Source organism: Rhamphochromis sp. 'chilingali' (assembly GCF_963969265.1).
Source record: "Rhamphochromis sp. 'chilingali' genome assembly, chromosome: 16".
NCBI lineage: Eukaryota > Metazoa > Chordata > Actinopteri > Cichliformes > Cichlidae > Rhamphochromis > Rhamphochromis sp. 'chilingali'.
The window spans coordinates 2,011,421-2,033,420 of NC_137943.1; the positions used below are offsets into that span (position 1 = coordinate 2,011,421).

General features: G+C 42.1%; 1 protein-coding gene across 20 annotated transcripts; it reads right to left on the bottom strand.

Moving 5' to 3' along the window:
- Positions 1-835: 835 nt before the first annotated feature.
- LOC308383661 (uncharacterized protein) lies at positions 836-10,123 on the bottom strand. 20 transcript variants are annotated; one of them, XM_080861711.1, is made up of 7 exons: positions 6,548-10,123; positions 5,748-5,811; positions 5,315-5,379; positions 4,752-4,893; positions 4,177-4,208; positions 3,964-4,052; positions 836-1,461 (listed from the first exon to the last, which is right to left on the bottom strand). In XM_080861711.1, the coding sequence occupies exons 3-7, from the start codon at positions 5,332-5,334 to the stop codon at positions 1,382-1,384; spliced, it is 363 nt and encodes a 120-aa protein (XP_080717837.1). In that variant the 5' UTR covers positions 5,335-5,379; positions 5,748-5,811; positions 6,548-10,123; the 3' UTR covers positions 836-1,381. The 20 variants fall into 20 exon arrangements, 9 of the variants coding, with proteins under 9 accessions (XP_080717837.1, XP_080717834.1, XP_080717836.1 ...); XM_080861708.1 differs by lacking the exons at positions 5,315-5,379; positions 5,748-5,811 and having other exon boundaries at positions 6,548-9,284; positions 9,361-10,123; XM_080861710.1 differs by having other exon boundaries at positions 5,315-5,808.
- Between the last annotated feature and the right edge of the window lie 11,877 nt (positions 10,124-22,000).

A 22,000-nucleotide genomic window follows, 5' to 3' on the forward strand; every position in this document is an offset into this window, starting at 1 on the left:
GGAAAAATCTGAACTCCAGCATCAAATCGCACCGTGACAACCAATCAGGAGCCTGGTGACGTGGCTGTGACCTAGGTCAAAGGAGCAGGTCCAGCCAAAGCCCTTCATTCTTCATTCAGTATGGAGGAAAAGCTCATCACTGCCGTGGACCCTAGCAATCAGTCGTTTTCTGATGAGGCAGCAGCTCTCCAGGGCAGAAACAGTGCTGTTATTTTTCCCCTCCTTCTCCCTGAGGCTCTTCCACTCCAAGCTGGGTCCTTTTTATTCCTGTCTCTCTGTAAATAGTTACATTTTATATATTTATGTTTAATGTTTTTGTTACTGAATTTATATATTTTTTTCCAATAAACATTTGTAATGACTAATGTCTCAGCTCTACTACACAGCAAATATTATACTAATGACAAAACATTCTAATACAGTGGGAGGCAAAAGTTTGGGCAACCTGTGAAAAGTCATTATTTTCCTGTACAAATCGTTGGTTGTCACAATAAAAATTGTCAGTTAAATACATCATATAGGAGACACACACAGTGATATTTGAGAAGTGAAATGAAGTTCACTGGATTTACAGAAAGTGTGCAATAATTGTTTAAACTAAATAAAGCAGGTGCATAAATTGGCAACACAAAAAAAGAGAAATGAAATGAATATTTAGTGTATATCAATGTGTGTGTCTCCTATATGATATATGCAAGTGACATTTTTTACTGTAACAGCGATTCATACAGGAAAATAATGACTATTAATAAGGTTGCCCAAACAGTTGCATCACACTGGTTATAGGAACATAGTGAAGACAAGTTATTTAGAGAGTAAAGAGAGGTTAGTTTATTTTGGAGTAGAGCTGCATTTATTAAGAAAATTTTAAAAAGACAGGAACACTCTTTAGAGGTTTGTGGGTGGCTCTTAAAAGAGCCGTTGTGGGGAAGTCACTCAGACTTCAAACAGGCTACTCCTTTGGTTGCCAAGACACGGCTCCCTGCGCCGAGAAGTGGGCCATGAACTTCTCCCTCACCAGGACAGCCTCTCTGGAGGAGTTGTTTGCTGCTACACGACCCAGGCCTTGCAACGGCTCCACCACAGCAGGTGCCACACCCCTCACAGCAGGTGCCACACCCCTCACAGCAGATGCCCCTGTCTCGTTCAAACAGCGCAGAAAATTGTGGAGAACACACGTTGCCTTCACGCACTTCTCCGCAATTTCAGGACGGAGCTCCATGGAGCGCAGATACAACCTCCACTGTGAGGGAGAGAGGGAAGTTCCAGCGCTCCTGGAATCCCTCTGCAATGCACCGCCAGTCTGCAGTTGAAGGCACAGCCATGAAGTCGTCCACTAGACAGTCCCAGATGGACGTCGCTACCTGGGGGGTGATCTGGCTCACCGTGGACACACCGACTCGAAAACTGAATGTGATGGTCCTGAAGGAGTCCCCGGTGGCAAGGAACCTGGACAAAATGCTGCAGTTACAAAATACATTATTCAAATTCCAAAATACTTTTGTGATGTCAGATTTAAATTACAAAACATAAATCTTACATAAAACCTTTTGTAATTACAAGGATAATTACATGATATATATTAGATATAATCTAAAACAGTCTGCTGGGATTATATACAAATATTCAACTATCCCAGAATTAAACCAGGTCTAAATAAAAAGGAGTGAGTATCACTACAAAGGTTAACCCACAGTGGTCCTCATACCACAGTCTGATATCAGCAAACAGCGAGAGCATACACTGATAGGACACCACAGCCATGCTATCATTCAAACACTGATAACAGCATAAATCGAATTAAATCGGGACTTGATGAGAGCTTCTGAGTATCACTAGAAATATTATAAACAGTCGTCTCTGTACCACAGTTTGCTTTCAGTAAACACCGACAGCATTCATTGATAGCATAGCACATCGATGCTGGGACCAACGTGGGACAGCAGGTCCTCAAACTGGGCGAGTGAAAGACGGTGGTATTGCTGGAATCGGCCGTCATCCAGGCGCAGCTCCTGGAGCAAATGGTGAAACTCACCAAACTGCTCACGCGTCTGGAGGACCTGATGGACCCAGGTACGGCGAGGACGTCCTTAACGCCGCTGCTCTGCTCCTTTTTGGCTCCTACCTTAAAGCACACTGTGCGCTGTCGATCTTACGTGCTGCACAATAATGTTTAACATTTAGTATTTACTGTTATATTCCCATAGATCATCATGGTGTTGTTTATTTTATTGCTCTAGTCTTCTTCTGCTTGTTTTCTTTTTTCTTTCTCAACAGGTGATCCAGGAAAAAAAAAAAGACCCCGACGTATTAGCCAGAGGTCCCTTTACTACGGTTCGGAGCCGCGGACCTGTTTTCTATACGAGATCGCTGCAAAAAGTGCAGCCTGACCTGATGTGCACCTACTGTTACTCATTTATATTAAGATTTAAACATCTAGTTGGTGTTGGTGTGGAGAGTAACCTTCAGTAACAGTAATAAATCACACAACAATAGGACATTCATGTAGTTGTAAAGTATTCAGAATACATTACTTCTATAATCTTTGGTGGAATACATTTTAAAATTAACACTGTCAACAGGTTAGCACCTCATACCACAGTGCAGCAAAGCAGTCTCATGAGCGCTGGGAAGGACACGCCCCAAAACAGACAGTGCAGGAGATGACAAGGTTAGTAAATGTATGGTGAAAATTATACTTTTAGTTATCTTGTTAGTTATCTACAAAATCTGCTTCTCACATATAGGGCATTTCCAAGATTTCTTTTCAAAACTTCTTCAATTTCTTTCATTACAGCTGTCCTGTGCCAGATGTTCTGTTGACCCACAGTGAGAGGCATCATTTCAGAAACACCAGGAAGACTGAAACTCGTCGCCAGGATCAAGCAGGGCTCGTGATCTTCACCAGCAGCTCCCTCACAAGAAGGATGAACCCAGCATTTCATGAACACTGATGGAGACCTTTGCTTTGTGTAATGTTAGAAGTAGCAAAAAAAAAGTTTTCTGGCACAACTTCACCTGCTTCCAAGGTGCATGGAGAGGATAAAAGAATTCACAAAGCAGGAACTCCAGCAACACTTGAGGGAAGATGAACAACTTTAATAATAGACCAACGCGTTTCGGCTGTGGCCCTGATGAAGGCCACAAGCCGAAATGCGTTGGTCTATTATTAAAGTTGTTCATCTTCCCTCAAGTGTTAGAAGTACTCAGATAATCCTCCGAGGGTCTGGACTTTTACATAATATCATAGCTTTAAGTCCTGTAGAAAGTTAAATATATGTTGTGCTCTCTGGTTACTCTGGTATGAATGACTCTGAATTACTTTATGATAAATAACACTATTGTCAAAAACAGTGAAAGAATTCCAGATCACAAGTTTTTAGTTCAAAAACAAGTAACAACCTTTGAGTTTAATTAGGTTTTATTTAATTGTGTCAGAGAAAACATCATGTGCTCTTCATGTAGCTGAGTACATTCAGTGTTTAAAACAGAAGCTGTGCAGGTCTGAGATCAGCAGCTTTCTGAAACACCAAACTGAGGTCCTGTTAATGCTGATGTATAGTGACACAGTTACAGGGGTGATTAATCCTTTTGACCTTTTGTCTTTAAATTTATCAATAAAACAGCTGCAGCTTTCACTGACAGCACATGTGGTACGTTAACCTTTGTACTGTTTTCTTCAGTTAATTTACTACAGTTACAGTTACTACAAAGAGTGAAGATATAGGATGATCTGTCTGCTGTCACTGGGTGGTGCTGAGGTCTGAATCTGAGGACGGCTCCTGAATCATCACAAACTGAAATATAAAGTTTATCTCAAATCTGAAATAGAGCTGATCCTTCTCCGGCCTCACACACTCGGGATCTGAAGTTGTTCAGTCCTACAGTTCTGCCGACAGCTGTTTATTTTTTATTTGTTTTAAAGGCCTTATATACTAACACATTTTCTAATATCATGTTTACCTTTGAGTTGTTGATGCTTTATAAATGGACATCTGCAAAGATGAGATGATGGAGCAGGTTTCAGTCGAGGTTCAGTCTGCTGCTGCATCCTGGTCACAACATACAGAGGTGTTATCAGCTCAGTATTGAACAAGAAATATTAATGCTTCAAATTATTTGTCCTAAAGGATGCAAGCTGTACAGAGTACTGCACATGTGACTTTGTGAACATACCTCATTAAATATAATTCGGACAGTTTTTTAACCTGAATATTTGCAACAAACAAAAAATATACAGAGTCAGTGCTAAAAAATAATCAGAGGAAAAAATTAACATTTTAACTTAAGCTGCCAAGCGGAAGTAGTTGGTTTCAGTACATAAGTATCGGGCTTTGCTATTTAATCCGTAGCTATTGACTAATGAGGGGTTACTGAAGTGCCAGGTTTTTAAAAGTTGACGTTAATGTCGTTCCACATGTGGAAAGCGACAGAAAACACGCTTCTGTTTGCACATATTTAATAATCAGCTCTGCACAGGAGCAGAAGCAGAGTCCAGCCTGTTGCTCTTACAGTATAATACTCATAATAAAAGTACAGTAACCGTGGTTAGTTACTGAGCAGCCTGGTGCGTTTCTCTTGATTTCTTTAGTCAGGGTAAATTCATTCACCTGCACAGGTTAGCTAAACGAACTTTACAAAACAAGTTTCCCTGACAGCCGAGTGCTCACCTAACACACAAATCCTGATTTACAAGTACAAAATATTTATGAGCACAATTTGAGCCCATATACTCTCTCTACCACAGCTACCTTTGAACTTGCCTGGGCCAGGTCTGAGTCCAGCTTTGCTACTCCTGCCAGGTCACATGACACAGGGGTGTGCTGTGATGTCAGCAGGCAGGTCAGTGGAGCACTCTGGTGGTGGATATATGGCAGTGAAGCAGGAGGAGGCCTGAGAACAGACAGCAGGCTTAACTAGCAGGACAAAGTAGCATGTAGTACTTGAAGGAGTCATCACAGCCAATCAGCTCTCAGGAAAATGGAACATCACATAAATATTTCTCTTCTTTGATTTTCATCAATTATTTCCTTTGATAGATTTTCCGTCAACACTTCTGGTTGATTAGAAGCTCATAGGCAGTTCCTGTCACTCTACAATAAAACAATGTAAAGGCTGCGCTCTCTGCCCTCCCTAATTGACATATTTTGTTGTTTTGTGTGCGTGTTTGTCTGTGTGAAGTTTTGATGTGTATGTGAAAAACACAATTTTGAAAACACTGGAAAAAGACCTCAAGACATGTTTTCCTTTACTTTCTATGAAACAACAATTCCCACCAAGGCTTTTCAGGGTGAAATTTAGTGTATAGAAAAACCTGTGCCAGGTTGTCTCCATCTAGTGGTGAACATGGCCTCACCACTACATCAGGTGAGCTTTTCACTGTGCACAGTGACACAAAAGTCATTTAACAATTTTTAAAAAAGCAATGTTACAGATTCAGTAAGAACTGAAGTTTATCATAATCCTTCAAGTTTGACTCAGTAACAGCAGCTTTTTAATATTATTGGCTATATTTTAGAGTCACATTTATATGAAATGTCAAACAATCACAGAGTGACACTGAACTAAACAATCAATGCCATGTGAGTTGTTCTTGTTTGTTCTTTATCTCGGATTTATTGTAAGCAGCGGGAGTAGAAGCTAAAGAAAAATAGTAAAGATATGAATGAATCTCTGCTCTTACAGCTTCTATTGTGCCATAATGTCTGCTTTGAAACCGTCCTCTTGCTCGTCTCTTGGATGCTCACCTCTTCTTCACCTGTTCCTTTCACCAAACTGCTGCACTCTCGTTCTCTGCTCTCGCCTCCTCTTCTGGTTATAATTAGAATGCAGTCAGCATGTGCCAAACAAACTCCCCCCAAATCTATCATGTTTGATATGATGATGACGTTTTTAACATCTTATTTATGCACTTGTTGGGTGGGAAAGAGTAAACAAAGATGGGGCATAGAAGCAGAACTGATACGTGTGGAGGGACAGTAACTGTGTGTGTGTATGTGTAAGCATTTAAACACTGCAGAGAGTCAAATTAACAGTAACACTATTTTGTCTAAGTCCGCCATTGTAGAAATTCATTTCACCGAAACAATAACATGGCGCACAATGTGACAATAAACGTATAAAACACAAATTCTTACCTAGCAGGAGAATAAATAATCAGTATTTTAAGGCTACTGCATGTATAGATGTCACTGCTGGCTCACATAAGCTAGCTCTGAGACCCGCCAGAGTTTACGCCACAGTTGACTGTCGCGAAAGAGTCGTAAATCACCGGCATTGTAAAACTTAAAATGATTCCAGGGCATGTTATAAAACACCCAATAGATGTGCTGGATATTAAACGGTATCAAACGACTAAATGAACACAGGGTTACAATTACATGCTCACGTCGTCACATCGAGAGTTTATTCATTAATCATCAGAGTTCAACAATGTTACATCCAGTTGAAAACAGCTTCACTAACGCCAGCAAAACAGGCTAACAGTATATAAGAGCACAGAAACAGCCGTGCTTATCGACAGCTCGACATATCCTCAACAACTCACCTCAGTATGTGTAACCCGTTCATGTGTTACGCCTGTTGTTCTTGCGTTGTTTTCTGGCGTGAAAGTAAGAGGCAGGAGACAGTACTGGGTCTTTGGCTCTTTACTGCACATCTGCAACACAGAAACATGTGTCTGATCTGTGTGTGTCACGCGACTGCCAGTACACCTCTCCTCCGGCCATGCTGAAAGGAGCTGTGTCTGCAGCTTCATTAACACTACAATAATATAATGAATCAAATACAACAAATTGTTTTAAAACATTAACTTAAGCTCTCAAAAACAAAAAGCACAAAATAAATAATATGTCACTGAAAAAACATCAAAAACAACTTATAAGAACAATAAACAAAATAATTCAAAAACAAATAAACAGTCAGATAAATACAATTCAATAACCAGGACCCAATATTCTGGTACTTCTAGTTCAAACATTATACTTCAGTACAATTATATTAATAACCGCCATCTAACAGGCAGTACAACACTGTACTTATAAAAACAATGAATGAAAGACTGCATCTCCAAAACATAAGAACATCTCCATACCTGCAACACAGAAACATGTGTCTGATCTGTGTGTGTCACGCGACTGCCAGTACACCTCTCCTGACGAAGGAAAAAAGAGTGCATGCTGTTAAAAAAAGACTGCCGCGAGTAGCCGCTAGCAATCAGGCTAACTTAGCATGCTAGCATTTTAGCTGCGTTCTCGGCTAAAACTCATAAGCGTATATTAGTGAACTCCGCCCTCCACAAAACTTATCCCGAATGAGTCTCTTAATGACAAACAAAAACGCGGCGGTTTGGCTGTATTCACATTGCAGCTTGGGATCTGAACAAACTTTAATTAGCTGCGAGCAAAGTGGCAGTGACTTACCTCCGGCCATGCTGAAAGGAGCTGTGACCGGGGCACACATGCACGCGCCTACGTCACCACGCAGCGCGCACACACACACACACACACACACACACACAAACGCAATATACACATATGCAGCATATTTATTTTACTTGGTTTTAGAGTTGGAGTATTTACATATTGATCTGAAATATTTTGCTGCTGAGCAGCAGAGCTCCAAAGCGTCTCCCTGTAACCATGGTTATGCAGATGCGTTCCGACTGTCACGTCACCGAGGAGAACCTGTTTCAAATGTATACCTGGATCAACCTGCAATCAGTTTGAAAAGTTTTCTGTTGCGATCCGCAGCTCGACTTCCTGGCACCCCGGGATAAGATGAGTTGCTGTGTTTTTCACGGAGAAAAAATAACGTCAGTGTTAGATGAAAAAAGAAGATGCAAGCAGAAAAGGACAGCAGATTGAGAAGAGATTTCTTCAAACGGTAAGGAGCTTCTAACAAGTGATATCTGATAAGCTTAAAACTTAAATCTTAAATCTAATGTCCAGATTCATGCTAAACTTTTCTGATTACTCCGTGTATCTGCACCGTTAGACTTTTCATCGCCACTTTACGGTAACATACTGGTGTCACTGCTGCCAGCGTCATACCGTGACGCCGTGTTACGGTAGCTTACCTTTCTGCAGGATGATACCGTTTTTTGCTGGTGTGGTATAATACTCTTGGACAAATTATGGTAACGCACCGTAGCCTTTTTTACGGTATCTCACTGGCGACAGTTATGTCAGTGAGATACCGTTATGTCGTTATGTCGTAAATTACGTCAACAAAGTAACATCATACTGTGATTAAGAAATTGGTATACTACCGTTTATTCACGGTATGTCACTGTAAGCCCGCTGCAAGGTAATAAACTGCAATAAATTAACCAGTAACTTACCGTTATCACGCATCATCAGTACCAAAAATATTCATCTCTGCTAGAGGATACCGTGTCCTAACAGGCGGTCATTTACTCTTTTAACAGGTCGTAATTTACCGTAATTTCAGTTAACAGTAACATACTGTAAGAGACTGGAGGGTTCCAAAAAAATTGGATGGATGGACACACACACACACACACACACACACACACACACACACACACACACACACACACACACACACACACAAAATATAATTCATGTGCTTTACACCACTTTATTTCAATTCTGATTCTTCCCTGCTGAAATACACATTTCCAAAATCAATAACTGAAAAGAACTGAAAACATATTTTCATTGAGCAAGCACTTGTTTTTACTAAACCATGTAATACATTATTTTCTCAGATGGTTGTACAAACAATAACGATATTATGTCATGTCCATATCATGGCAGACAACACATGCTCAAGTGTTGGGTTTCCTTAGTTATATTTTGTAGGGTCTCAAACCTACAATGTGAAGTGCCTTGGCATTCATTTTGTTGGCACCATACAAACAAACTGAATTGTAATGGATATAATATCAAGCCCCACACGTCTGCCTTTATATACACTTTGTCCAAAATACTGGCTCACACCACCAAATCAATGCACAAAGCAGGGTCCACGACATGGATGAGCGTGTGTGGTGTGAAGGAACTTGACTGACCTGCACTGAACCCTGATCTTGCTTTGTGGACTGAGTTCATTGATTTGTAGGGTGAGCCAATACATGTGACAATTAAAGTGTAAGTAGTTGAAATAATTTTTAACAAACAGGTAAAAGCAGGAAAAAAAATCAACACTTGCACTCAAAAAACCTATTGGACAGAAACAGCGTCTTGCAAGATGGCGAGAGAGCTTGTCTTCATTGTTGCTCGTCTTGTGTAAATATCCAGAAAGCATGGGCCATGGATCATCTGTGGAGACATGGGTAACACACATTGGTCACTTAAATTATACAAGAAATTTACTAAAAATGGCAAAAACAGTTACCTAATTTGAAGTTCTCCACTCAAATTCAGTAAGCCACTGGAGGAAAGTTGTGACATGAGGGTTAATGTGAACAACCTTTCGCTTCACAGTGGTCCCAGTCCTTCTTGTCCCAACCTTGGAGGTACATTTTGTTCCCTCTTCTGGGTTTATCCTTACAAAAAACCTTGCACACGCTGACTCCTGGTATTCCAGGTTCAATACATAGAATGAACCAAAGAAGACTGACATTGCATCAGCAAAGATGTTCTCTTTGTCCAGCTCAACAATTACACGCCCCTCTGCACTCACCATCCAGCAGGTGGCGGTCATTGAACTTTGTCCTTAAATGTATAGGGGCAACATGTTGTCATTATGCAACATAAAATAATTTCAATACTTCACTTCTTCACACTGTCTAGATAGTCATAAAGCAAATAGCTACGTACAGTTAATTATTAATGGCCTTATGTACATAAGTCCATTTTAACATATTATAATTGTACATAATTGGGAATTATTCTGCCCATTAAACACACCTAACAAAGAGTCAGCCCAGTTAAAGTACCGGAGGTGAATCAACTGTATGGTTATTTTGGAGTTTATAGTTTGTGCTGCTGTTAAACTTTACAGTATTGACTTCAGTATTCCTGCTGTTGGTGTAGCTAGACTACTATGTTGATCAGTAATATGTAATGTGAAATTTGATATTGTTACTTTGCTGGATTCACTGAGACACATGTCCAACAACCTTGGTTTATAAAGGAAATTTCAGAAATTTGAGCTAACAAAACAGAGACTGGATACCTGTGTCCACGAAAAGCTCCTGTGCCAAACAGAAATTTTAATATGGTCTAATCAGCTCTATGTCATAAATGACTTCTTACCAAGCATAATCAGCCTTGGGGTGCTTGGCAGGCTTTTAACATGCAAGCTGAACAATATAAATTTGTGTGCACTGAAGCCACAAAATTTAGAAATACACAGTTGCAAAAAGTTCAGTGACCAATTACCTTTGCTAAAGGACATATGCAATGCAAAAAATAAGAGTATTGTCAATAGGGACCAATTCCCAGTTTTTACATGATCAAAATTATTCACAAAAGGCTTCAATAAACAGAAAATGTGTGCCAACAAGAGAACAGTGCACAAAAATGAAAAGATATTTGAGCTCGACGCTTTAATGGGTTTAACATGACTTAGTCAGCACTCCGCACCGTACAGGTAGTACAAGCACACCTGAAAACACTGACCAGCTAACAGCTTTAAGCATTTGGGCGCAACCTCGGTAGTTCACCGATTCACCTGTTGCAAACGTCCAAGTTTCTATCAAGTCTCATAAATCCATCGGCAACTATTACCTAACCAGTCTTTTGAGTCTCCACATTCATAGATATTGACATTTTGTCTTTGAATGAAAATATCCTGGTAGGGTAGCTTAAAAGTCAAAACAAACAGTACTAAGAACGTATTTCGGACTTCTCTCGAATAAGTGAAAAAAACACTTACCTTCAGACTGATTAGCTGGTTCCGATCCAACTTTAATGTGTCCCATGTCAGTCCATTTTAGGGAAATAGTGTTAAGTGGTTTCATTTAATTTTGGGATACTCCCGCATGGACGAGCCGCAATTTGGAGTCTAGCAGAGTTATCACGAATAGCATATGATCTTCAGATATAATCCAATCAACCTTGCATTTAATCCCATTGAACATCCAGTTACCTCTGACTACTTCTAAGTTGCACATGTTAACGGTCTCATCATCACTCTGTGCTGCAGCGAACTGAATCTGTGGCACAGAATAGTTGATGGCCATGTTGTTCTCCTGCTTTGCAGCTTTGTTTGAGTCTGAATTGCAGCTTAAACGTGCAAAACTAAGAGAAGCAGATCAATATTTTCTTCTTATTGTTATTTAATGGTGGTTGGCAACCAGCGAAAGGAGCATTAACCACCTCGAGCAATATTTTCTATTTTCTATCCCCATTTTTGTTTTGAAAGTGAATACCCGACGTGTGCGTCATACGTCACGTTGTACGTCAGGTGAAGGTGTGGTGTCGGCTATCGCACCTGTCGCATTACAAAGCTTTAAAACATAACAATCGCTTTAAAAACACAACCCAACGCGCTAAACTGTGATAATGTGTTACATTATCACGTATATCCAGGACATCTCTTCTGAACCAAGACGAAGTGGTGCTACAAAGGAATTATTTCTTTAGGAGAGCATTTAATAGCAGTCTGGCCTGCAGCAAAATGCACCGCTAAAAATACAGTTTCTGCTTGTCCCAGAATTTATTAATTTTGAGAGTGAAGTTGTAGGACTGATGCTGGTTAGTGGTGTAGGTTTCATGGATGTGACACCTTGTGTAAAATGACGACCAGAGCATATTATTAGGTCAGTTCACTGTAGTTAGGCAGAGGTGTCTTAAAAATTACCATCTTATACAAAACAAATGAAGGTTCAGTATAAGAAAGAATAAGAAGAGAAAAAAGCAACATCCTGCTAAATGAAGTCATTTTTAAACATTACTCTAAATGTAGCCATTAGTTTTTGTTGCTGGCCATACAAAAAATAAGTATACTTCAATTATATTTCCCAAGTATACCTTACCTAGTACGTATACTAATAATGCTTCTTGGTACTATATTGGCTATATTTTAGTACATAACAGTATTCTTGAAATTAACTTTTAGATGTACTTTTTGTTCACCATAATTGTACTAGCATAATGTCATAATGTCTACAAGGGTATAATTAAAATATACTCGACTCTATCACAATACTAACCTTACAAGTATACTATTAATTAATAGTATTAATAATGTTTCACATTGTTTGACTAAACAAATACATTTATTAATATATGAGGTTCCATTCAGTTCAAGGAATTAAATTTTAGTGTGGCTGCAACTTACTCCTTAAGTTAAAAATCATGCTGTATATTGTAGTTTATATGTTATACTACTTTCACAGTGAATCGCATTTTATAGTAATACACTCTGAATGAGGATTTAAGTAATTACTCTTAGATCTACAGTAGAAAACAACATAAATCCGGATGGTGTAATAGTATAATCTCAGTAACATCACCAATTGTTACATTTGCTGTATTTTACAGCTGTTTCCATGAGTACGATGAGTTACCGTAAAAATAATGTAATCTCATGGAATTTTCCCACAATTACATGCAAATTACAGTACTAAACTGCTAACATCCTTTAGACTGTGAAGGTTCTCAGTCATCCAGGTCTTTTCTTTGCAAACTCCTTCGACAACATCCTTTAGAGTTTTTTACTGTTGATTTTGCAGTACTAAGATATGGAAATTACTGCAAAGGCTAACAGTGTGTTCATGTTTTGAATCGGGTAATTTCATGGTGAGAAATGTCTTTGACAAAAAAATGCAGGATTAATTAATAGCTGTATATGACTGCTAGGTTAGGACGTGGTTAGGCGCAAATACTTAAGAGAGAGAGATTTTGCTCTATTAATATTTATTGGAAATCTTTTCCTCCATAAGATTGTGGGCAAAGTCAATAAATTGTCTCCTGGCTTTCAGGTCCCCCTGAGCCAAATTTACAGTTTTTGCAATTAAGAAAAGAAAAAAAGATTTAAGGTGAAACAAATTTTTTCAATTCATGGAATGATGACATTATCACTCATTCCATATTGTTCCTAAAGTTTGCAGTCTTTTTTTTTAGTTAAAAGTTAAAGCAGAGCTTGTTTTTTTAGCTTCTTTGATAATGTAACTCTGCATATGTGTACATGCATGTGCACTGATGTGTGCATGGGGGGTGATTTGACATTACAGTCCCTTGAAAAAGCATTCATAGTCCTTGAACTTGTGCACATTTTGTCACCTTACAACCACAAACAAAAGATGTTTTTATTGACAGTTTCAATGGTAGATTAACACAAAGTAGCACATAATTGTGAAGTGGTATGAAAATAATACATGGTTGTCAAAATTCTAAGCAAATGAAATTTGGAAAAGTGTGTCATTCTTTTCTATTCACCCCCTGCTCTTTATAGAGCCACATTTTGCTCCAGTTACACCTGCAGGTCTTTTGGAGTATGTCTCTAGCAGCTTTGCACATCTAGAGACTGAAATATTTGCCCATTCTTCACTGTAAAACAGCTCAAACTCAGACAGATTGGATGGAAAGCGTCTCTGAGTCTGTATGACTATGTTTACTGTTTTGTCTATTTCAAACAGATGCCTGTCCTCACCAGATGCCTGTCCTCACCTCTGCAGTGCTGCCGTCTCCTCTAACCCGGCATGTTTCTAAGGTATGTTTTCTTTCTTTTGGATGTTGTTCTTGTGGTTTTTCTCCAGAGATGAGGTTTGCAGTGTCTGTGTCTGTGTGGTGCAGCCGGTCTAGTCTAGGGGTAATAACAGAGATTGAAACTTTACTGATAAATTGTCCAACTAAAAAAATAGCGGGGTCCACAAATGTCATGTGAGAACTAGGGATGGGTACCGTGGATACCGGGATAAGATGAGTTGGTACCGGGATAAGATGAGTTGCTGTGTTTTTCACGGAGAAAAAATAATTAACATGGAATAACGTCAGTGTTAGATGAAAAAAAAAAGATGCAAGCAGAAAAGGACAGCAGATTGAGAAGAGATTTCTTCAAACGGTATCCTTAGAAAGAAATCTCTTCTAACAAGTGATATCTGATAAGCTTAAAACTTAAATCTTGAATCTAATATCCAGATTCATGCTAAACTTTTCTGATTACTCCGTGAATCTGCACCGTTAGACTTTTCATCGCTACGTAACATACTGGCGTCACTGTTGCCAGTGTCAGGGGAGTTTCTTTAGGGGAGTTTATTTGTGGATGTGTGCAAATGTATGTGCATTCATGTGTTCCTGCGTGGAGATCTGAGGTTGGCTGGTAGGGTGTGTTTTGGTAGTTCTCGGGTTTATAATAGCAACACCATTAACGAGACTGGGACAGCTCTGTCTTAACATGGCGACTCCGTTTATTGCCAAGCTGCAACAACAAATACACACGGCACAACCACCAGAGGGTGCTGCATGAACCATTGAATTAGTCCTTACCATAACATCCCCCCTTCTGAGTACATTATAAACTATAATGTTTTCTGTATTAATCACTTTTATGTCAATACTGAAATCACTGCAACTTAACTTGTAGCTGGATACTCCAAGGCTGTTACATTAACTCAAATCTGTAACAAACATTTATTGCCTTTATTAATAACTATTATTTTATTTAACTGTGTGAACTTATTCAAACTATGAAGGTGGGGTAGACAACCCAGTCCTTCAACTGAGTGAGGGGATTATTCTGCCCCGGGCTGGTCACTCAGGTGCTCGAGAGTACCATCTACCTAAATCAAAGTCCTTAAGGTACCTCGGTGGGTTTCTGTCTCTTGTAGGATATCTTCTTTCAGTAGACAGGTTACTTGGTGGTATAAGACACTGCTGAACCTGGTTTGAAACAGGGCTGCTGCTGTTTTCTGGCAGGGCAGGGATTTGTTGTTCAGTTGGTTCAGTTTTGGTCCCTTTTAGTGTGATGAGATGGCTCCTGTTTCGACGTAGAAGCCCCCTCGGGGTCTCAACAAGGTAAGACCGTGGTGTATCTGCTCTGCCTGATATAGTCCCATTTGTTTTCATGTCTGTGATCCAAACTTGATCTCCTGGGTGTAGTCCAGTGAGGTCTTGTGCTCTGTGTCTGTTGTTGAACCATTTCCACTGTTTTTCTCTCTCCTTCCCTTCTCTCTCTCTCAGTTTAGTGATGTTTGTCCAGCCTGGGTTGAGGCAGGATGGAAGTATGGGAACTGTGGTACGAAGTTTCCTCCCCATCAGAAGCTCTGCAGGGCTATGTCCATTGGCAAGTGGTGTGGCGCGATATGCCATGAGAGCAAGATATGGGTCTCCTTCTTTCTCTAGAAGGCTCTTTACTGTTCTCACTGCTCTTTCAGCCTCACCATTGCTCTGAGGGAATCTCGGGCTGGAAGTGGTGTGGGCAAAGCCCCACTCTGAAGCAAACTTTTGGAAGTGTTCTGAGGAGAATTGTGGACCATTATCCGACCTTAACTCTGTTGGAATGCCGTGGCGTGCGAATATGGACTTTAAGTGGTCAATCACTGCTGCTGATGTGGTAGAGGACAGCTTAGCTATTTCTATGTATCGTGAGAAATAGTCCACTGCAACCAAATACTGGCTGTTACTCCACTCAAAAAGATCAGCACCAACTAACTCCCACGGCCGTGTAGGAAACTCACGGCCGTGGCATGAGTGTTTCTCTGGGTTGCTGTCTCACCTTTGCACACGTCTCACAGTCTGCTACCAGCTGTTGTAGTTGAGAGCTCAGTCCTGGCCACCATACCGACTGCTTGGCTCGTTCCCTGGACTTTACAATGCCCTGGTGACCTGTGTGCAGTCGTGTCAAAACATCTTTTTGTAATATCTTTGGAATAACTATACGCATACCTTTTAGGAGAAGGTCATTTTCAACAGTCAGGTCCCCTGCATGCTGGTGGTATGGGAAACATGGACCTGGTATTTTGAGTTTGTCCGGCCAGCCATTCTTGCAGTAGAGTTTGATTTGTTTTAGTGTTTCGTCTTTGTCTTGCTGCTCTCTTATTTGTTGTAGTCTCTCCTCTGTTGCAGGAAGACCTGAAATCACCTGATGTGCATACAGGTTCATTTCGTCTCTTAATGTCTCGTCACAAACAGTTTTTTCTGGTGCTCTGGACAGCACGTCTGCAGTTGCGATGTGTTTGCCTGGGACATGTGAGATGGTGAAAGAGTACCGCATTAATCTCATTCTCAGTCTTTGTACTCGTGGTGGCAGTTCGTCTAAGTTCTTGGAGCCCAAAAGTGGTACTAAAGGCTTGTGATCTGTCTCAACATGGAACTCAATGCCTATAAGAAAATCAGAGAATCGCTCACATGCCCAGGTTATGGCTAACACTTCCTTCTCTATTTGAGCATACCTTTGTTCTATGTTTTTGGTACTGAGTAGTTCTCTCAACGGCTGTGTTTTCTCTGCTAAGTGGGGAAGGTACTTGCCTAGATGATTAACCATTCCTAGGAATCGTCTCACTCCACCCACATCGGTGGGTGCCTCCATGTTGCTGACCGCTTTCACTTTTTCTGGGTCTGCTTTGACTCCTGTAGTGTCAATGATCTGTCCGAGGAACTTGATTGAGGTCTTTGCAAACTCACACTTCTCACTTTTCAATGTCACCCCAGCTTTTGTGAGCCGTTCGAGGACTGCAACCAGCCTCTTGTCGTGCTGGGTCTGTGTGTCAGCATAAACCAGAATGTCATCCATCTGGCAGACAACTCCATCCAGCCCCTCCAAAAGCTGAGACATTCGTTTTTGAAAATGCTCAGGGGCTGAGGATATGCCAAAACAGAGTCTATTGAAACAGTACCTTCCGAATGGTGTGATGAAGGTTGTGAGAAGAGCTGACTGCTTGGACAAAGGTATTTGCCAAAACCCTGAGTTAGCATCGAGTTTTGAGAACAACTTTGCGCCCTCTAGCTGTCCTAGGGTGTGCTCAACTGATGGCAACATGTGTCTTTCCCTTTTCACAGAAGTATTTAGTTTGGTCAAGTCCACGCACACACGCACTTCATCTCTGTTTGGTTTAGGTACTGGAACCATTCCTGCACACCAGTCAGTAGGCTGCTCTACTCTGGAGATTACACCTAACTCTTCCATACGAGCGAGCTCTCTTTTGACTTTGGGCAACAGGGGGAGCGGGACCCTTCTTGGGGTTGACAGGGCGAATGGTTTAGCGTCTGCTTTAAGCTCGATTTTGTATTCCCCCTCCATTCGGCCTAACCCACTGAATAGTTTTGGAAACTGCTGCTTTATTGCCTCTACCGAAGTGAGTGACACTGCTTCTACTCTGGCCACTAGCCCAAGTGCTACACTTGCTAAGCGGCTAAGTAACCCTTGCGTCAGGTCTGCTACTACATACACAGGCTGTACTGTAGTTTTGCTCAGAGTGCTCAGGTTAGCAGTAAATGTCCCTCTAACTGCTAGTGGAGACATTCCCGCCCCATACAGTTTCAGATCTGTGGGTTGCAGCTGTGGTTTTTGTGCTAGAGCATTGTACTCTTTTTCAGGCAAGACGGTTACGTCCGCTCCTGTGTCAATTTTGAGCCAGCAGTCTACATTGTTAACTTTTATTTTAGTCAACCACGCATCCTCAGTTCTCTGTGAAGGTAGTGTTCCAAAAAAAAGGTTCCTCCCTTTCTTCACTGTCACCACCTGCTGCACATATTTCTCCCACTGCCCCAGACCTGCACACTCTTGCATAGTGACCTTTCTTTTTACACTGATTGCAGAGTACCTCTTTGGCTGGGCACAGGTTCTTGCAGTGAAAGGGTGTCTTTCCACATCGGTTGCATTGGCTTTTCACATTCCTCTCTGTGGTTTGTGGCACAGTCTTTCTTGGTTTAAAGTGTTTTATTTTTCCTTTAATGATGTCCACGTTACAAAGATTTTCCTGCTTGAAGTTGTTTTTAAGAAGATCCTGCTGCTTCTTAACAAGCTCACTTTGGCGAATCCGTATCACTGCTTTTTCTAACGTGAGCTCCGCGTCCATTTGCAGTTGCTCCGAGAGCTGGTGAGTTTATCTCTGGATGTGTGCAAATGTATGTGCATTCATGTGTGCCTGCGTGGAGATCTGAGGTTGGCTGGTAGGGTGGACCTCTGCGCATAATCACATGTGTGTGCAATCAGAGCCACGTCTGGATTTCTTGGAATGTGGATTGTTTGGGTTAGTTTATCTCTGGATGTGTGCAAATGTATGTGCATTCATGTGTGCCTGCGTGGAGATCTGAGGTTGGCTGGTAGGGTGGACCTCTGCGCATAATCACATGTGTGTGCAATCAGAGCCACGTCTGGATTTCTTGGAATGTGGATTGTTTGGGGTTAGTTTATCTCTGGATGTGTGCAAATGTATGTGCATTCATGTGTGCCTGCGTGGAGATCTGAGGTTGGCTGGTAGGGTGGACCTCTGCGCATAATCACATGTGTGTGCAATCAGAGCCACGTCTGGATTTCTTGGAATGTGGATTGTTTGGGGTTAGTTTATCTCTGGATGTGTGCAAATGTATGTGCATTCATGTGTGCCTGCGTGGAGATCTGAGGTTGGCTGGTAGGGTGGACCTCTGCGCATAATCACATGTGTGTGCAATCAGAGCCACGTCTGGATTTCTTGGAATGTGGATTGTTTGGGGTGAGTTTATCTCTGGATGTGTGCAAATGTATGTGCATTCATGTGTGCCTGCGTGGAGATCTGAGGTTGGCTGGTAGGGTGGACCTCTGCGCATAATCACATGTGTGTGCAATCAGAGCCATGTCTGGATTTCTTGGAATGTGGATTGTTTGGGGTTAGTTTATCTCTGGATGTGTGCAAATGTATGTGCATTCATGTGTGCCTGTGTGGAGATCTGAGGTTGGCTGGTAGGGTGGACCTCTGCACATAATCACATGTGTGTGCAATCAGAGCCACGTCTGGATTTCTTGGAATGTGGATTGTTTGGGGTTAGTTTATCTCTGGATGTGTGCAAATGTATGTGCATTCATGTGTGCCTGCGTGGAGATCTGAGGTTGGCTGGTAGGGTGGACCTCTGCGCATAATGGATTGGCTGGAGGACTGTTTACTTAGCCTGATAGGCCGAAGGACACTGTCTCAGCTAAACTATGGACACGCACACACACACACTTACACTGATAAGCACTCACTCATCCCGCTCCCTTTCCAACGCCTTCGATGCTTGTGCCCTACCGGGGATGATAGCAGTCAACTGGACCAGCACAGATGCTGCAAGACCGGATGCGCTGTCTACGCCGGCTCTCTCTTACCCCTTACCCGCCCCTGTTGCTTGTCTCGTGTTTCTATGGTGTATTGATAGTCATGTGCTTTTGTGCTGAGGTGTTTTTTCTTTTATCAAACTGTTCTCCCACTAGGAGCTCAGTCTGAGTGGAGTTTTTTTCTCCTCCTCTTACCTCATGTAGTGTATTTTCGTTGTTTTTTTCCTATCAGCCTACCTTCTGACATGTCTGCCCAATGTGATGTTTGTGTAAAGTTGGTCAGAAGGTTCCTTTGTGAGTGCGCATGCGCCATTAGCGTGCTGCCTGCTGTAACCCCTAATTTCCCTCGGGATGAATAAAGTATTCTGATTCTGATTCTGATAATCAAATGTGTGTGCAATCAGAGCCACGTCTGGATTTCTTGGAATGTGGATTGTTTGGGGTTAGTTTATCTCTGGATGTGTGCAAATGTATGTGCATTCATGTGTGCCTGCATGGAGATCTGGGGTTGGGTGGTAGGGTGGACCTCTGCGCATAATCACATGTGTGTGCAATCAGAGCCACGTCTGGATTTCTTGGAATGTGGATTGTTTGGGGTTAGTTTATCTCTGGATGTGTGCAAATGTATGTGCATTCATGTGTGCCTGCGTGGAGATCTGAGGTTGGCTGGTAGGGTGGACCTCTGCGCATAATCACATGTGTGTGCAATCAGAGCCACGTCTGGATTTCTTGGAATGTGGATTGTTTCTGGTGAGTTTATCTCTGGATGTGTGCAAATGTATGTGCATTCATGTGTGCCTGCGTGGAGATCTGAGGTTGGCTGGTAGGGTGGACCTCTGCGCATAATCACATGTGTGTGCAATCAGAGCCACGTCTGGATTTCTTGGAATGTGGATTGTTTGGGGTGAGTTTATCCCTGGATGTGTGCAAATGTATGTGCATTCATGTGTGCCTGCGTGGAGATCTGAGGTTGGCTGGTAGGGTGGACCTCTGCGCATAATCACATGTGTGTGCAATCAGAGCCACGTCTGGATTTCTTGGAATGTGGATTGTTTGGGGTTAGTTTATCTCTGGATGTGTGCAAATGTATGTGCATTCATGTGTGCCTGCGTGGAGATCTGAGGTTGGCTGGTAGGGTGGACCTCTGCGCATAATCACATGTGTGTGCAATCAGAGCCACGTCTGGATTTCTTGGAATGTGGATTGTTTCTGGTGAGTTTATCTCTGGATGTGTGCAAATGTATGTGCATTCATGTGTGCCTGTGTGGAGATCTGAGGTTGGCTGGTAGGGTGGACCTCTGCGCATATTCACATGTGTGTGCAATCAGAGCCACGTCTGGATTTCTTGGAATGTGGATTGTTTGGGGTTAGTTTATCTCTGGATGTGTGCAAATGTATGTGCATTCATGTGTGCCTGCGTGGAGATCTGAGGTTGGCTGGTAGGGTGGACCTCTGCGCATAATCACATGTATGTGCATTCATGTGTGCCTGCGTGGAGATCTGGGGTTGGCTGGTAGGGTGGACCTCTGCGCATAATCACATGTGTGTGCAATCAGAGCCACGTCTGGATTTCTTGGATTGTGGATTGTTTGGGGTTAGTTTATCTCTGGATGTGTGCAAATGTATGTGCATTCATGTGTGCCTGCGTGGAGATCTGAGGTTGGCTGGTAGGGTGGACCTCTGCGCATAATCACATGTGTGTGCAATCAGAGCCACGTTTGGATTTCTTGGAATGTGGATTGTTTGGGGTTAGTTTATCTCTGGATGTGTGCAAATGTATGTGCATTCATGTGTGCCTGCGTGGAGATCTGAGGTTGGCTGGTAGGGTGGACCTCTGCGCATAATCACATGTGTGTGCAATCAGAGCCACGTCTGGATTTCTTGGAATGTGGATTGTTTCTGGTGAGTTTATCTCTGGATGTGTGCAAATGTATGTGCATTCATGTGTGCCTGTGTGGAGATCTGAGGTTGGCTGGTAGGGTGGACCTCTGCGCATATTCACATGTGTGTGCAATCAGAGCCACGTCTGGATTTCTTGGAATGTGGATTGTTTGGGGTTAGTTTATCTCTGGATGTGTGCAAATGTATGTGCATTCATGTGTGCCTGCGTGGAGATCTGAGGTTGGCTGGTAGGGTGGACCTCTGCGCATAATCACATGTATGTGCATTCATGTGTGCCTGCGTGGAGATCTGGGGTTGGCTGGTAGGGTGGACCTCTGCGCATAATCACATGTGTGTGCAATCAGAGCCACGTCTGGATTTCTTGGATTGTGGATTGTTTGGGGTTAGTTTATCTCTGGATGTGTGCAAATGTATGTGCATTCATGTGTGCCTGCGTGGAGATCTGAGGTTGGCTGGTAGGGTGGACCTCTGCGCATAATCACATGTGTGTGCAATCAGAGCCACGTCTGGATTTCTTGGAATGTGGATTGTTTGGGGTTAGTTTATCTCTGGATGTGTGCAAATGTATGTGCATTCATGTGTGCCTGTGTGGAGATCTGAGGTTGGCTGGTAGGGTGGACCTCTGCACATAATCACATGTGTGTGCAATCAGAGCCACGTCTGGATTTCTTGGAATGTGGATTGTTTGGGGTTAGTTTATCTCTGGATGTGTGCAAATGTATGTGCATTCATGTGTGCCTGCGTGGAGATCTGAGGTTGGCTGGTAGGGTGGACCTCTGCGCATAATGGATTGGCTGGAGGACTGTTTACTTAGGCTGATAGGCCGAAGGACACTGTCTCAGCTAAACTATGGACACGCACACACACACACTTACACTGATAAGCACTCACTCATCCCCCTCCCTTTCCAACGCCTTCGATGCTTGTGCCCTACCGGGGATGATAGCAGTCA

What these genes read in the sequence shown, in the direction of transcription:
- LOC308383661 (XM_080861708.1), bottom strand. Translation starts at nt 6,570, where the DNA reads ATGAACGGGTTACACATACTGAG. An exon ending in AACGGGTTACACATACTGAG is followed by an intron (nt 4,894 to 6,547) that starts GTGAGTTGTTGA and finishes GTCTGTTCTCAG; the next exon opens with GCCTCCTCCTGCTTCACTGC. An exon ending in AAAGCATCAACAACTCAAAG is followed by an intron (nt 1,462 to 3,963) that starts GTAAACATGATA and finishes TTGTAACTGCAG; the next exon opens with CATTTTGTCCAGGTTCCTTG.